This window comes from Lissotriton vulgaris, chromosome 6 (assembly GCF_964263255.1).
Source record: "Lissotriton vulgaris chromosome 6, aLisVul1.2, whole genome shotgun sequence".
NCBI classification, from domain to species: Eukaryota; Metazoa; Chordata; class Amphibia; order Caudata; family Salamandridae; genus Lissotriton; species Lissotriton vulgaris.
Genome location: NC_141694.1, coordinates 434990511 through 435007216, shown reverse-complemented (window position 1 = coordinate 435007216; position 16706 = coordinate 434990511). Strand labels below are relative to the sequence as shown.

At 46.4% G+C, this 16706-nt stretch overlaps 1 protein-coding gene across 1 annotated transcript in view; it reads right to left on the bottom strand.

The window, feature by feature from the left end:
- Positions 1-16706, bottom strand: part of ZNF451 (zinc finger protein 451) — an 837322-nt gene that overhangs the window by 549874 nt on the left and 270742 nt on the right. The window contains exon 5 of the mRNA XM_086926452.1: positions 7067-7214. Within this exon, the coding sequence (XP_086782578.1) occupies positions 7067-7214 (148 nt within the window). The remainder of the gene's footprint in view (positions 1-7066; positions 7215-16706) is intronic.

Sequence of the window (16706 nt, the reverse complement as noted above, 5' to 3'; positions counted from 1 at the left end):
CCTGATTTTTAATTTCTTCCCAATTTAGCCAGTCCATTGTATTTGGGTCTGCAGATCTAAGTTTATGACAGAGTTTGACGAAGCCGCTCATGCTCCGGAATCTCTGATTTTGCAGACCGAATTCAAGCCTGACTTGCGACGCTGAGGCAGATTTTGGAAGATTAAAAACAGCTTTATAGATTTTGATTTGCAGATCATTTGATAGGTCGGCTTCCTTGCCACACCAAGTAACCAGGCCGTAAGATAGGCTGGGTAGAATTTGGGCCACCATAACTTTTAACAGGTGCTTGTAATTCGGGCAGTCCATTTTAGATTTTAGTAAACGGTAAGCGAAAATGAAGGATTGGGCTATTGCTTGTATTGCTGTTTTGTGCTCTGTGTGTTTCGCTCCTTGTGATATTATTATTCATAGGTACTTGTATGACCCTTGTTCTTCCACCTTTGTACCGTTCGCCATCCATTTATACTTCAGCTTATGTGGATCGACTAGACGGACCACTTTCGTTTTTTCTTTGTTTAATTCCAGTCCTTCCTGTTTCAAATATGCTGTTAGTTTGTTTAGTGCTCTTTGTAAGCCAATTAGCGTTTTACTTAACAATACGATATCGTCTGCGTATTGTAGACAAGGAATTCGATTGTTAGCCAAGGCTGGTGGGTGAACTTCTGTCGACTCCAGCACATCAGAGAGATCCGAGAGGAAGAGATTAAAAAGGGTAGGTGCTAAAACGCAGCCTTGTTTTAGACCTTGGTGCGTTGGCATACTCGATGTTGTACAGCCTCCATTTCCCAGTTTCACTTTTGCCCAGGTTTTTTTATATAGTGCTTTTATTGCCTTTATTAGTTGGCTCGGCACACCGCAGATCTTTAATTTTTCCCACAGGCACTCTCTGTTGACCCGGTCGAATGCAGACTTGATATCGACAAAGCAGGCATACAGCTACCGCTCTGTCCATTAATAATGACAGGCTGGTCAGGTTTGTTATTGTTCCCATACTTCGCCTGAAGCCTGTTTGAAACTGGGGCATTATATTTGTTTCTCCTATCCAGTCTTGTATGTTTGATAGAATGCAAGAGGCGTAGAGCTTAGCCTCCACATCTATTAACGATATCAGCCTATAGTTTGCTGGATTACGATGGTCACCATGCTTAAATATTGGATGAATAATATTACCCTTCTAAGAGGAAGGGACCTCGGCTTGTTAGTAAAGGTGGTTAAAAAGTGGCGTTAGGGTCTCTGCCCAAAAGGCCGGATCATGTTTGAAGATTGCGTTTGGCAGCCCATTCGGGCCTGCTGCACCTTCTGACTTCAGTCTTGATATTATATTGTTCAATTCGTCTCTGGTGATTAAATCGAGCAATTCGGTAGGCTCTTTTGGATCCTCCTCCGACTAAGCCTTTAGATTCCTTATTCTTTCTACCCTTTATTTTCTCCTTGTTTGCATTTGTTGCCCGTAAGCCATTCACGAGGCCTGCGGCTGTGTCACCATATAAAGTTTGCACATGCAGGGCCCAAGAATCAGCACAGACCCATGCTTCCTGATGAAGTTTTGATCCTTTGTTTAAATCGTTAATAATTCCCCAGAAGTCTCGGCTGTTAGGAAGTTTTCCTGCGCTTAGAAGTTTGTTCCAGAGCATTTCCTTGTAAGAGGACTTCGCGACCCTCAGTGCCTTCCAGTAAATGCTCCTAGCTTCCTTCAGGTTACCTTTAGTTACGTTTAACCCCCGTTTTTTTTGGCAGGCAAGTGCTCGGACCTCTTTAGCGACCTTTCTTTTTTTTGTTCTTAATTCCGAATTAAACCAAGGCTCCTTCTTGAAGTTTGAGTTACCCTGTTTCCCTGGAGCTGCTGGAAACTTTTGAAGTAGGTCCAGAATCCTTTGCTCCCAGTTGCTTGCGGTGGACTGACTTTTTTCCAACCCTTCTCTGCGCCATTTTAATTTTTTTAAGTTGAATTTTGAGGCATGATGTAAAAGGGAGGTCGTTTTCGGCGCCAGGGTGGGCGCGGTATTCAATCTTGTTATTTGGGGGAAGTGATCACTTTCTGCAAGTTGATCGATATAAAATGCATCAATGATGGGGTTAGCTTGGCACTTACTATGGTGTAGTCCATCGTTGAGTGGACCCTGCCACTCAAAAACGTTATGCCTGCAGGCCTGTCCCCCTTTGTGTTACCGTTCAGAATCAACAGACCTAGTTCTCTTATTCTGGTTGCTAACTTAAGTCCACCGCTGGACGATGACCTCTTTGCTTTTGCCCAGTTTTTGCCAATAAGATCGTGGTTGAAGTCCCCGGAGATAAACAGTGGGCATCGCGAATACGTTCTTTGCATCACTTTTATCAATGATATTAGGCTTGCATGTTTTTCTTGTTGCGACTTCCTGTCGGGGTGGATATAAACATTGATTATTAAGAGTTGCCACTGTTTAGACCCAAGTAGCGGTGTTTCGGTGATTCTGATCACTTGAGCCCAATTGAAGCCCACATCCATTCCCTCCGATACCCAGATGTATTTTTGGGCTATGTAGGTGCCCAAAGTTTGAAAAATCTTTCTGCCAATATATGATGGTCTTTGAATCCTGGTATTACTGTGGGGGTTAGTTTCCATGACTCTTTGATCAGGATTACGTCTTGTTGATGAAAGAAGGCTTGTGTGTCGTGGTCGAGCACCATTTCTTGGAAACCGTGTACGTTCCATGAGCAAAGTGAGAGACTTGGTGGTTTGTTTTCGCTCTGCATGTTTTTCCCCATATCGGTCACCATGGAAAGATATTGCTCAGGGTTAGGTAGCTTTATTATCCAGGACCGTGGGAACCCAAGACCAAACCATTCTGTCAATATCGTACTGCCTAGTTGTTTGCGCGTTTTCTGTCGGGAGTACCATATTCCTTGTACTTGATGCTACAGGCGAGGTAGCACGGGCACTTTGTAAACAGGTGAGGGGCGATCCTCTGTTTCCGTTCCCGTTTTTTTGGTTACGCGAACTGTTTTGTAAGGGATAAGGATTTCTTGGGCGTTTATGTCGGACAATGGATATGCCCAATGTTTCGAAGTGAGGTTTTGTGGAATATATCTTGTCTGCAATGGCCTTTGAGGCCCAAGTTGTAACGGTATTTTCAGTGTCCGCGTTGTGACTGTTTTGTTGAAATTCAACAGCTAGAAGGTCCAGAGAAGTGATCTCTCTTAATGCTGATGTTACGTTAAACAATTTTAGCAGGTTGCCTCGATTGAGAATATCCTGTGGCCCCTTTGTTGGATATTCTGGGATGAATGTTAATTTGTGATCAGGTGACTCAGGATGGTAGGGGAGTTCTTTAGACAGTAGTGTTAAGCCTGCTTTGGTCGATAAAGGATTGTTGGGTTCATTGGAATCGCTCATTGTCGAGGGGACGTGTCGTTCTTGTTCCGTCTTTGCAAACTTCATTGAATTTTTTGTGTTTTGGTTTTGTCCAGTACTGCATCCCTTGGTTGGAAAAGGGATAGATTCCCTTTGGGTTAGCGAGCAGCTACGCTCTTTTGCAGAAACTGATTCGCATAGGGATTTGTACGATTTTAGTCTCTGGTGCTGGTAATTCTCCTTGTTTTTCGTTTGAGTTTTTCCCCAATCTTACAGATGTATACTGCGTGCTGGAGACTATTGAGCCCTGGTTGGTGTCCGCTTTGGGCATGCTGTATATACCCAGGTTTTCTCCCAGCGCTCGTGTTGAATTTACTTGCTCGGGGCCTCAGTTACCGACGATATTTATAGGCTTTATATTTCCTTCCAGCGGCTTTTGATCTTTCGTTCGCAATACAGATCTTGTTTCTCTTTGATGACTAAGGGCTGTAGTCGGTGAGAAGCTCATATTGCTTTGTTGTTTAGAGGGGATGTTAATAGCTCCCCGACGTACACCTCCTTCCCGTGAGGAGATTTGTAGGACCGACTTATCTGGCGAGCGATTTAATCCCTCTTCTCACCTAGCGAAAGGTTCAGCGATGTAGTGTTAATTTCCTGGGGGTTGTTTTGTTTAAAAATCGGGAAGATACCGCCTAGATCTGTATTTAGTTGTTTTTTATACTTTAATCTGGCCTTCCTGGCCTTTTTCCTTTGTCTCTTTGTTGGTTTTTCCTCCCTGATGGATTTTGGGTGGACTGTGTTACTTACAGATCTAAAGCTGGTCTTATTAAACCCGCTTCCCTTCAGTTTTGATCTGTATCCGTTAATAGATTGCTGCTTGTGTGCTCATTTCTGAGCTTCTTCTTGGCTAATGGCAACTTGTCCGGATTAAGTACGGTTTCTTTCCTCAACGGGCTACGGGATTGTTTTACCTCCCCTAAAATTCCGTCAGGATGACCGGCAGGATTGCTAACTTTTCAATTACACTCCCACATCCACAGTTACACTGTTGTTTATTAAAGCAAGTGAATGCATTTGATTTCCCCTGGTTTGTGAGAAGCGACGATAGTGTGTCCAATTTTGTGTTTATGCCTGAAATGTGACCTGCCACTAAGGGGTCTATCTGAATCTCCATTTTATTCGATTGGCAGTTCAGGACCCTTATTACTTGGTCTAGGGAGCTTAACAGGGACTGAGTCCATGATGTAGATGGCTGATCTTCTTTAACCCCTTCCATGCTCATGACGAGCTCAGCTCGTCATGAGGCACAGTTGAGCTGTGCTGATGACGAGCTGAGCTCGTCATGAATAGAGGAGTTCACCATAAATCAGCACAGGAGGGGAAAATGCACAGCAGCCAAGGTGTTAAGTTTGCTTGGGTCCTTGAGATCTGAATCCAACGTGTGACCTGATGAAATAGTAATCGGCGCAGAATGATTTGGGTGAAGATGGTTTATTGGCATGATAATACTGCCGTTTATTGTAAGGTTTTGTTGGTCTCTTTTTGCCGCTGGGCAACGCGGAGTTGAAACCACCATGCCAGGTCTCAAGTGGAGGTTGTTAGAACCAGGTTCTGTTCGCAGAGCTCTACCTTGGGTATCTATATACTTCGATATTCTGTCCGTAAGTTCCTCCAGTTAGGAATCATTTGGTAAAAAAAGCGGTTTTAGCCATGGATCCCCTTCATGAGAGGATATGGAGGATAAATTGCTATGTCTTACGGTTCCCTCCTTGGAGCCATTGGGAGCCTTTTTTCAACCGATCTGGTAGTTGTTACACTGTTACTCGGGTTCAAACAAATATCCTTTACGAGGGGATCATCCATGATGTCCTTTGAAGCTTCCCATTCAGTATATTCTTTTGCAGCTGAGGGGGAGTTCGAAGGGTGCACTTGCGCGGTAACAACCGCTGATTTTCCCTGGGGTAGAGGACCCGGAAGCTGCGGAGAGGAATGTGACCCTTGTTGATCGCTGATCCCATTCAACGGGCTTTTGGCCGATAGGGAAAGTGCGTTAATTGGGACGATGGGGCTTGGCAATTTGCAAGCCTCGGCTGTAGGTGCGTAAATCGTAGCAATTGGATCCTTTAAATAAAAGAATTTTAAGAGACCAGATTTTCGTGTGGAGTTCAGTGTAGGTTCTGGGGTTGGTGCTGAAACCAGCCTCTCCCTTGGGCTCAACAGGACCCCTGTCAATTTATCTTCCGCGTTTGACTTCCTCGATTTCTTATTTTTTTTTGCTTTCTGCAGGTTGTCGCATTTTCCCAGATCTCATTTCCAGTATGAGTTTTTCACGATGCTTTCAATCCTGCCTGGTAATCTGGGCGTGACCGTTTTGAATTTTTTAATTTTTTTATATTTCTCATTTGTCCCTCGATTGTAAATTGCGGTAATTAGGTAACCTAGTGGTGGCATTTGTTTAAGGGCAAGCTTTTCAGGTGATGTTGTTCTTATTGCTCCGGTTACTCCTTACACCAAGGTTGGCAGGATAAAAGCAGGAACGGAAGCAGAGGGAGTGCAGATCCTCGTTACTCAGGTTTGTGCGCGGCACCTCTGCTGCTGGTGCTTCCGTCTTTAGTGCCTCCGCTACCGCACCTTTTACAGCTTCTACCCACGCTACGCACTCCCAGCTTCTCCTGCCTTGTAATAGATGGCAGATAGCAAAGCTAGGCTTGGCTTGGCGCTTGCCGATCTCTGAGGCAGTAATAGGAAAGCGGGTGCAGCCCGCAATGAACTGCAATGTACTGGCCCCGTGCATTGATGGTAACTGCTAGAAGGGCAGGTATGTGCTATCCTCGCAAAGTTTGCCTGTAACCGGCACAGCGTTCCTGTGGACCAGGGTCAGCCACACCTCAGCACAGTCTAACCGCTGGACCCTCTGATAGCTATTATCCTGGCCCCTGCGTTCCGGGTCACTGGTCACGGGTACATGACCCAGGTCGCATGTCGAGGCACACAGGGCACACGAGGCACAACTGGTCGGGGTCTCACCTGGCTGGCTGGGCTAGCCTCTGGTACCGCAGCTGCTGCTGGTATACACCAATTGCCAACCACCAACCGCCTCTCCGCTTCTTTGCTGCTCCGCTGCCGCCAATGATCCTGCGGTCTTACAGGCCCGTGCAGACCCGTGCTCCGGCGGCCATACCCCGGCGGCCTCGTCAATTCCCCTAAATCGGCCCTCGAACCGCCGTGGAGCTTACAACAAGAAAGCAACGGGGCGGGGGGGGGGAGGGGGAGGGTGGTGGGGGGGGAAGGGTGGTGGACGGTGGGGAGGGTGTTCGAGCTTTTCTTCCAAGGCCGGTGCCGGAGCCGTCTGGAGCCCTGGGTGCCTCGGGCGGCTCCTCCTCGGCAGCAGCGCTATGTTTGGCGTCTGACGTCACAAACAGCTCCGACCACTCAATCACTCACTCGGAACTGTGGCTATACCGTCATTATATCGCATGGCGCCAGTCCTTTTTAAGTGCCATGTCCAAGATTATGGAATACACTACCTCTAGTCCTTAAAAAATCCTCCTCCCTCCTGAACTTCAGACAAACGGAGGACTTGGCTGTTTGGCTAGGCAGCAGGTAAAACTTACACCAAGAGACCATTGTGAGAGCACGTGCTATACAAATGTCAATCAATCTATAGAGAAAATGTAGTGTAAGCATGCAAATCTTACTGCTCTAAAAATAATCCTGTAGGCAACCACACTCACCTTTTCAAGTGACCCAACAAAAGATGCCCGTTGTCAAACTTTCTGTTGCAGTACGTGATGGGACATGTGATTGGCTTGTTATTCTGTGGACTTTGCTGAGCAATAGGTAACCGTTTGCGACCTGTAGTGACTGATCCTGGTCTAAGACCTACAATTTAAAACAGAACAGATCAATCAGACACATTTTAGGCTGCAAAATTTAACAATACCCAAATCATGGACGTTTGCACACTAACAGTGCAAATAACACAGGCCGTAACTACAGCATCACAAATCCGATGATAACTGGAACTTCAGCAATCGCAAAATATATATATTTTAAAAAAAGGCAAATATATGTTTAGCTGAAGCATTTGTACTGGTGCCTGCTAATTAAAAACAAAACCACAGTTAAAAAGCGTAAATCTACTGTTCTTAAATATCCCTTTAGGACATTTGTTAAAGTTTCTAAATATCAAGAAAATAATGTGCACCACTGCCACTGGGCAATTTCTAAAATAGTAATCTTTAGCATACACAAGAAATTCGGTGGTCCAAAATTAGCATCAAACTACTTGTCAGCGATCTTCTTCACATTGAGTCTAACTTTTCGTAACAACAGGCTTTATAATTGAGGTTGACTCCAACCCTGGATGGCAGGTTACTCAGCGAATTACTCTAAGAAATGTGTGATTCTTAAGCCCTACCCTTCCCATAGGTACAAATATATGGAACTAACCTAAAACTCTTGCCCATGAAACCCAAGCAGTATTTGTGGCTGAAAAACCAAGGAAGTCCCAACCATGAGAAATTTTAACCACTAGGGTTGTATGAAGGAAGATTTAGCCTCTTCAATGAAGAACACCTGTGTGTAGCCCTCATATTATTCCTGTTACAAGATAGGGCACTATTTTATTAGATTTTGAAAATCGAAGAGGACATTCTGAGAAATTCACAACCATCCAGCCCACTAAGGCAATATCCTTTAACAGAGCCTGGAAATTGATGCAGCGAAGACCAACATCTAGAAAACTGCAAGCTGGAGAAAGTGTTTTCACCCCTATAATTTCCCAAATCAACGGTCAAGAAAAGCAAGAACTTATTCCTCTCCCAAAGTCCTATCGTTTGCTGCAAGTGATCTTCATGGTCTACACTATGTTAAACCAAAATAAGACCTGGATTCAGATAAGAGGAGTGACAGTCAACCATCTCTTCAACATGAACATAAAAGAAAGATTAACTAAAAGAAACATTTGTCAAAAATTCATGTACCAGAAAAAGCATATTTGCTAGGAAAGCCTGCAATAAAGCCTTGTGTAAACAAGGGTCAGACCTATCTAAGTTCATGCTTATGTCACAGCTATGAAAACAAATTTCAGCAAATAAAAAGGTTCAATCTTAACTTTTCCACCCACAAATTATACCTCAGGCCCATTATCTGTGTTAGTGCCCGAATTCACCCTTAACAAGGTGTTCCTGGTGCAGACTAGAAAAGGGCACCCAATTACACTAAAGAAGAGCTGTTCTCTGTGCTGTTTTAAATCCAGACACCTGGCACCTGTGCAGAAGACAGCCTATTAGCAAAAGACAGAGAAACTGTTTGAAATTGAAGCTCAGTCATTCACTGGAGGCAGACCAGCCTCTGTTTTAAGATGGGATAGGAATTGTAGGAGGCTGGCTTAGTATATGGTGCACAGTTATTTAAGTGAAGCACCTTGTACTAATCCAGACAACGCTTATGGTGATTTTAGTGGTCTTAAACACGCATAGAAAGCTCTCCAAGTGGTAGCTGTGAAGAGCAGCCTTCAGGCTTAGTGTAGACAGAAGGAGTGTTGAGCAGCTTGTTTTACTAGATCTAATCATGTAGTGCAGGTTAAACGAAAAAGAATCATACAGTGTAGTTATAAAAATAAGTACATTTATTATACACAGTCACTAAAACATTGGTATATCTCCTACCAGGAGATATCAACACAAATATTAAATAATACTGCAATTGCAAGAGGTAAGTAAGCACAATACACAGTGGTCTACTACCCAAGGTAGGAACCCCATTGAGGCTGTGTGAAGAGTGGAAACACAGCTGCATACCCAATAGATGTCAACTGGAAAGGTGCGTTTGCAGTTTTTAAGAAGGACCCTTCCCAGTGGATCCTGAAGAAACCCTGTGGAAGTCAGAACGTTGGAGTCACCCCACCCATGTATACCCCCGGAACCAGGATTCCTACACCAGGGAAGCAGAGTGCATAGGTTCAAAGAGACGTCGTAACCTGCTGTAGACCAAAATGGAGGACTTCAGTAAAGATGCCCCTGGCGAAGACTGTGCAAGAGTTTGGTAGAATCTGAGGGTGGATCCTTGAAGAGAAGAACCTGGAAGCAGAGGGGCAGAGCCCATGCCATTCGGAGGAGAACAAGAGGCACGGAAGAGCAATAAACACTGATGACGGAAGATGAAGGAGTGAAAACGGTGACCTTGTAACTGTGAGGATGAGGCGACGCTGAGGAGCCATGCACAAGCAGTCCCACCTCGAAAGTCGAGAACCAGGGGGTGGGTGTCTGGCGAGAGTACCAACAAACCTTGGCAGCAGCAATAGACTTGGTAAATGATAAAGGAGCAACTTTGGGACCAGCAACGTCCAAGGGACTTACCAACAGCAGGAGTGTCAGAGCAGGCCTGGAGGAAGCAGGGGAGAACACTGGAGCAAGAGAAAACCCTTGAGAGGATCCACAGGCCAAAGGCACAGGAGTAGCAAGAAGACCTCGAGCAGCTCACCAAAGAAGAAGGTCCACGGTGCAGAGGACGCAGTGAGGATTATGATCTTGGCAGGAAGAGTTGCTGGAGGCTGGAACTTCTTGTAGCCCGAAGATCTCTGGAGTGAAGAGCCAACAACCCTTGGCAACAGCAAGTCGACACAGTGCACAGGTGTTCAGTACCATCGGTTCTGACGAGGAATATGGCCCTCAAAATTGCAGAGAGGACAGGTCAGGCCTCGAAGGAGTTGAAGAACCACCACCTGTGTTGGTGAGCCTTTGGAAGTCCGTGGGCACCACTTTGTTGCGTTGCCTGCAGATGCAGGGGAGTAACTCCTTCACTCCAAGGGAGATTGCTACAGGTGTCCTTGATGCCCACAGGTCTGTTGAAGATCCTGGAAGAAGCACAGACACAGACGACGAAGAAGACTTTGGGAACAGCGAGAACAGGAGCAGCAGTCCTTGATGCAGTCTTGGGTCCAGGCGAAGTCCAGTGAAGTCCAAGTGTCCAGATGGTGGAAGAGTTACATGGTTTCAGGCTGGAGTCTTGTCCCACAATGAATCTCAGGACCCACCCACAGGTAGGCCCTGTTATACCCTAAGAAAGGGGTTGCGATGACTCAGGGGTCCCTCCCAGAGGAGGGCCTGGACAGAGGGGAGGGTACTCTCCAGTCCTTTGTCTAGTTTCGTGCCGGAGAGGGAGCAAAGGACTCCCTGCACTGACTCAAACCTGAGTATGCAAGGAGGGCACCAAAGGTTTCCTTCAAAGCAGTCTGGTGGCACTGGCAAGCGCCCCAACCACAGCCCAATACACCAAGTCCTGTCTGGGACGTGGTCACACCTCCCCTTGCCAGGAAACCTATTGTTCTACCAGTCCTGCTTGAGCTCACCTCAGCAGCATGGGGGCAGAATCGTATCGGTGGCGAGCAGCAGCACTAGCTTGCTAGCAGACCCTGAAAAGCAGTTACCAGGACTAGTGTGGGCTTCCGGGAGGAGCCCCCCAGGCCATTGAATCCTACCTCCAACACCAGTGACGGTGTTGGGATATGATTCCCACAAGTTTGACACCAAACATGCCCAAGTTCGGCACAGCTACTATATAGTTAGCCATCACATAACGACGTATGGTCACTATATGTAATGGCTGATAACACTTACAAAAGCCTGGATAATCTACTCCAGGGTTAGGAGGGATGTCCTGCTCATGCAGGGGCACCCTCACACTTATAACCCAGCACCCTGCCTTCAGGACTGAAAGGCCTGCCTTAGGGGTGACTTATAGGTATTAAGTGTAGTGACCTCACATATAAGGAAATGTAACTATCGTAAGTGGTGCTAGCACCAGCTTCAGTCTGCAATGGCAGGCCTGTAGTCACAGTTAGAGTGGTCTCTCGTGGGTAGCATAAATACATGCTGTAGCCCATGCAAGACCCCTGATGTAACTATGCTCTGGGTACCTTGGTACCATATACTAGGAACTTACAAGGGTACACCAGTAGTCAATTGTGGAGGTACCAAAGTACTTACCATGTCCAATGTAGGGAGGAAGCACAGTGACTGGGGTCCTGATTAGCAGGATCCCAGTCAGACTAGTAAAACAAAAACATACTGACACGGCAAAAAGTGGGGCTAACCATGAACGCAGATCCTACCTTCCTACAGGAATCCTCACACCTCCTGACAGCTTCTTTGCCAGTACACCCACATATGTTGAATGGCAATAGTGCAATGCCAAGAGGAGCGTTCACCTGCATGGGCTCTTCTCTCATGCAAATTAGTAAACGTCCCCTGGTGATCAAACTGGCACAATTCATCTTCTCAGTGACTACTCCCTTCCTTGCACAATTCCACCTGATAGCTGCTGCCCCCAAGCTCCCTGCTGATGACTCGCCTACGCCTCAACCCTGGAGGCCTAGTGGTAGAGCGTCTCTGCTCTGCTGCTGAGCTTCCCTCCGTCCCTCTTTTCTGCTTTCTCTGATTCTTTTTCTTTCCTTTCACCCTTTAGTTCACTGTAACTTTTCTTTTTTGCAACTTCTTGACACTTTTGCCCCGTGATAACGCTCTCTTCAGTGCCACTTTCCGCTCCCTGCGTTTCCTGCCTCCCAGCTGTATAGCCCCCGCACACTAAGTAATGGCGGCCGCTGCAAAGTGAAGGTGCAATTCACTGCTTGCTTCCTTGCACAGCTCTGCTTCATAGCTGCTACCCCGAGCTCCCTGTTGCTGACCATATGACTCTCGGGTCAGTGGTTCGAGGTCGTCCTAGACGTGCCAAAGGCAAGCGCGTCTGAGCTTGTCTGCACAGGGACTGAGCCCAGCACCAGGAACCCTGGTCCTCGGACATGCCACCGTTACAAAGCCAGCACCCTCCACGCTTGCAATCCTGCACGCAACACTGGCTGATTCCTTTGCAACACCCAAGGTCCCTTCTCTTGCTGCCACTCGAACCTTACCCACCTCCGCACTCCAGCTTCTCCTGCCGCCGGATCGACCCATAGTGTACCCAAAAATCTCAGCTCATCCTCAACACTTACTTCCTCCACACACACGCCACAGAAATCTGGGACCTTCTTGACTCCAACTCCCCTGACATCACCTTCCTCACAGAAACCTGGAGGAACGCCAGCTGAGCCCCAGATATTGCCACCAGCATCTGGAACTGAAACAAGATGATCTGCAAGGACCGCAGCACCAAACCAAGAGAAGGCATCGCCATCATCCACAAAAAGAACCCCCGTCTGACCACCCACTCTAATGACCCGACAAGCATGGATCACCTCCACTTCCAGGTGCAGACCAACCCCAACACCACCCTCCACGGCACCCTCATCTACAGATCGCCTGGCCCTGCCCGTCCTTCAGCGCCACCAACATTGACCTCATTTCACCCCAGGCTCTTGCATCCACCAAATACATTCTACTCAGTGACCTCAATTTTCACCTGGTCAACCTCAATGACCTGAACACCGCATCCCTCCTGGAGAACCTCGCCTGCATAGGACTCAAGCAGCTAATCACCTCTCGTACCCACTCAGCAGGACACACGCTCGACCCAGTCTTCGACCACACCTCTGAACTTCTGTGGACCAACCACCACTGCTTCCAATTCGCTTTCAACGCCACTGTGTACCACCACCTCCCCCACAGAAACTGGAACAAGGTCACTGAAGAACATCTCTGTCTCCCTTAGCACAACCCCACTGCCGACATCCACAGACGCCAACACATCAGCACATAACCTTCACCGATGGATCTCTAACTGCTCCGATACACTGGCACCGCTCAAGTAAGCCCTCAACATGCAACACTCCAAGAAAGCCTACTGGTTCACTCCTGCCTTTCAGCAGTCCAGACGCACCTGCAGACGGTTTGAGAAGAGATGGAGGAACAGCAAACTCCAGAAGCCCACAAAGCCTTCAAAGCTGCAGTCACCGCACACCACCTCATCCTCAAAACTACTAAGAACAAGCATTGGCATAGCCAATAGGTCTCACTTTTGGGACCTTATGTGTTTATCCAGATCTTTTGGCTATGTTGTAGAGCATTGTGGATGCTGTGCATTATGTGGAAAAGTTATAATAAAAAGTTTTAAGCATTTTTGTTACCTTTATATAAACAAAGAAAACCTTATATACAACTGAAAACCCGGATTAAAAAAAGACTTTAACATAAAAAATATCTTCTAGTTTTTTTGCACTTGCACGGCTGGCAACTTCTCCCTGCCTATTCTCAAGCTTGTTGGTTATCATTTTTTTTGTTATGGGGGAGCTGGACATAAATAACGGGGGAGTGGAGGTTGGAAAACGACAATTTAATTAGAACACAAGCGGCGGAAGGACAATAGGGGAGAATAAAAAGATACCCGATTCCAAGGGCAGACTGAAGTGACGCTTAGGTGGTGCGCTGATGCAAAATGGTGGTGGTGAATGATGTTTGGTGCTCAGGAGGTGAAACTATATGGTGTGGATTGGAGGTACGTTTTGGATTGTGGAGTTGAAATATGTTGTTTGATGTGTAATTATGCGGTGTGTATTGGAAATGTGTGGAGTTGAATTGTGTGGCCTGGAACTGTGGTGTTGAGTGAAATGCTTAGTGAAATTGTGTCATGTGTGGAGTGCATTTATGTTGATTGGTGGTATGTGGTATAGAGTGCATTTACGTGGAGCGTATTTATGTTGCATTGAGTAGAGTGCATTTATGTGGCATGTAATTATGTGCCACAGTGGTATTATGTGGAGTGTATTTAGAGTAAGTATGTGACGAGTGATATGGTGTTGTCCATTTATGTTGCATTAAGTAGAGTGTAAATATGAGGCATGTAATTATGTGGCACAGTGGTATTATGTGGAGTGTATTTATTTTGCATTGAGTAGAGTAAGTATGTGGCATGTAATTATGTGGCACTGATTGCTATTATTTGGAGTGTATGTTGCATTCAGTGCAGTGTAATTATGTAGCATATAATTATGTGGCACTGAGTGGTATTGGGTGGAGTTTATGTTGCATTCAGTAGAGTGTAATTATGTGGCATATAATTATGTGGCACTTTGTGGTATTATGTGGAGTGTATTTATGTTCCATTGAGTAGAGTGTAATTATGTGGCGTGTAATTATATGGCACTGTGTTATTATGTGGAGTGTATTTATGTTGCATTGAATGGAGTATAATTATGTGTGTACAGAGTGGTAATATGTTGAGTGTATTTATGTTGCATTGAGTAGAGTGTAATTGCGACGTGTGATTATGTGGTACTGAGTGGTATTATGTGAAGTGTATTTATGTTGCATTGACTAGAGTGTAATTGCGACGTGTGATTATGTGGTACTGAGTGGTATTATGTGATGAATAAGGAGTAGTTTCTGTCCTGTAACTCCAGTTCTGTAGTAGGGGTATCTCTGTTAAAGTCATAATCTAGTGAATAGTCCCGCCCATGTGCGTGGACCCGGGCAATCAAAAATAATCTCTTAAGTTGTCAAATCATGCAGAAACTGCAAAGACACTTGAGAATTTAAAGACAAATAATGCAGCCTATATCCACAGGCTACACTGTCCAGTACTTCCACTAGAAATTCCACCAAATAACACCACACATAATACAGCCAGCCCAGTTTCTACCATAGAGAAACTTGCCTCCTCCAGTAAAAGACTCTGAAATGATAGAGAGGAAGGCATGGACAGACAAGCCCCATAGGCTGCCATTATGTGGCTTATCGCCACTACTGTGCGAACAAGTTCTGCAGCGAAGCCTGCCCAACCTGAGCGTCTGCCCTGGCATCAGTGTCCAGGCAGTAATGCTTAGCAAAGGTATGGACCGACTTCCAAGTGGCTGCCTTGCAGATTTCATCAATCGGCACGTTACGGAGCAAGGCTTTCGTGGCAGCTTTGCCCCTGGTGGAATGAGCCTTAGTCTTATTAGCCTTTTGTTAACATAATTGTATGCAGGACACAATCTACCTAGAGATGGACTGCTTAGAGGTAGCAAGACCCGTCCTGACTGATCCATAATTAATAAACAACTGGTCAGACCTACGAATATCTTTGGTTTTATCCAGATAAAATTTCAACACCCTCCTAACATCCAGGGAATGGAGAGACCTTTCCGCTGGAGACGAAGGGTTCTGAAAAAACGTAGGCAAAGTTATGGTCTGGTTGACATGAAAATCAGAAATAACCTTGGGAAGAAATTTAGGGAGAGTACGCATAACAACCTTAGCAGCATGAAATACAGTATAAGGTTCAGTACAACACAACGCCTGAATTTCACTCACCCTGCGGGCCGATGTAATGGCCACGAGGAACGCCGCCTTCCAGGACAGGTGCTGCAACGAAGCCTTATGAATAGGTTCAAAAGGCTCCTTCATTAATCTGGACAGCACCACATTCAATTCCCATGAAGGCGAAGGAAGCCTGACAGGAGGGAATACTTTCTTCAATCCTTCCAGAAAATCTTTGATCACAGGGATCTGGAAAAAGGAAGTCTGTGAAGGGCATTTCCTGTAGGCAGTCAATGCAGCAAGATGAACCTTAATGGAATGAACATTAAGGCCAGACTGCGCCAAATGTAAAAGGTAAGGAAGGATGACATCTTCCTTACAGGTCGTAGGGTCATGGTTCTTAGACTGGCACCAAATACAAAACCTCTTCACTTGTAAGCATATGAAGTTCGAGTGGAAGGCCTCTTAGACTCCTTCAGTATGTCCATGCAATCCTCAGGCAGATTCAGATGGCCATATTGCACTATCTCAGGAGCCATGCCGTCAAAATTCAAAGACGAGAGGTTGGGGTGTAGCATCCGTCCCCCGAACTTCATGAGAAGGTCCGGCCTGCACGTCAGCCGAATGTGTGGAAGGAGAGATCGGTGAAGCAGGTCCGTGAACCACCACTGCCTGGGCCACTCCGAGGCAATGAGTATCATCCGAGCCCTGGACCGGGCCAGCTTGATGAGCACCGCAGGAATCAGGGGAATGGGAGGAAAGGCGTACAGAAAGCTGTTCGTCCAGTTGATCCATAACGCATTCCCCAGCGTCCCCTGCTGGTAGTACCTGGAGGCGAAGTCTCTGCACTTGCTGTTTTCGGCGGGGGCGAACAAATCTACGTCTGGAGTTCCCCACCTTGCGAAGGCTTCTCCTAGTACTTCGTCGTTTATGACCCATTCGTGGTTTTCCTGAACCAGCCTGCTCAGTGCGTCTGTCTGAACATTCTGCACACCTGGCAGATGGGTAGCCGTTATCGTCAGTCCTCTGGCTAGGAGCCAATGCCAGATCGCCTGCGCCTCCTGTGACAGAGTGCGTGATCTCGAGCCCCCCTGCTTGTTGAGGTAGTACTTCGTGGTGGTATTGTCCGTCTGTAAAGCAGAGAGTTGGTCTGGAAGGACGGAAAAAGGGCCTTCAGTGCCAAGTGAACAGCTCTGAG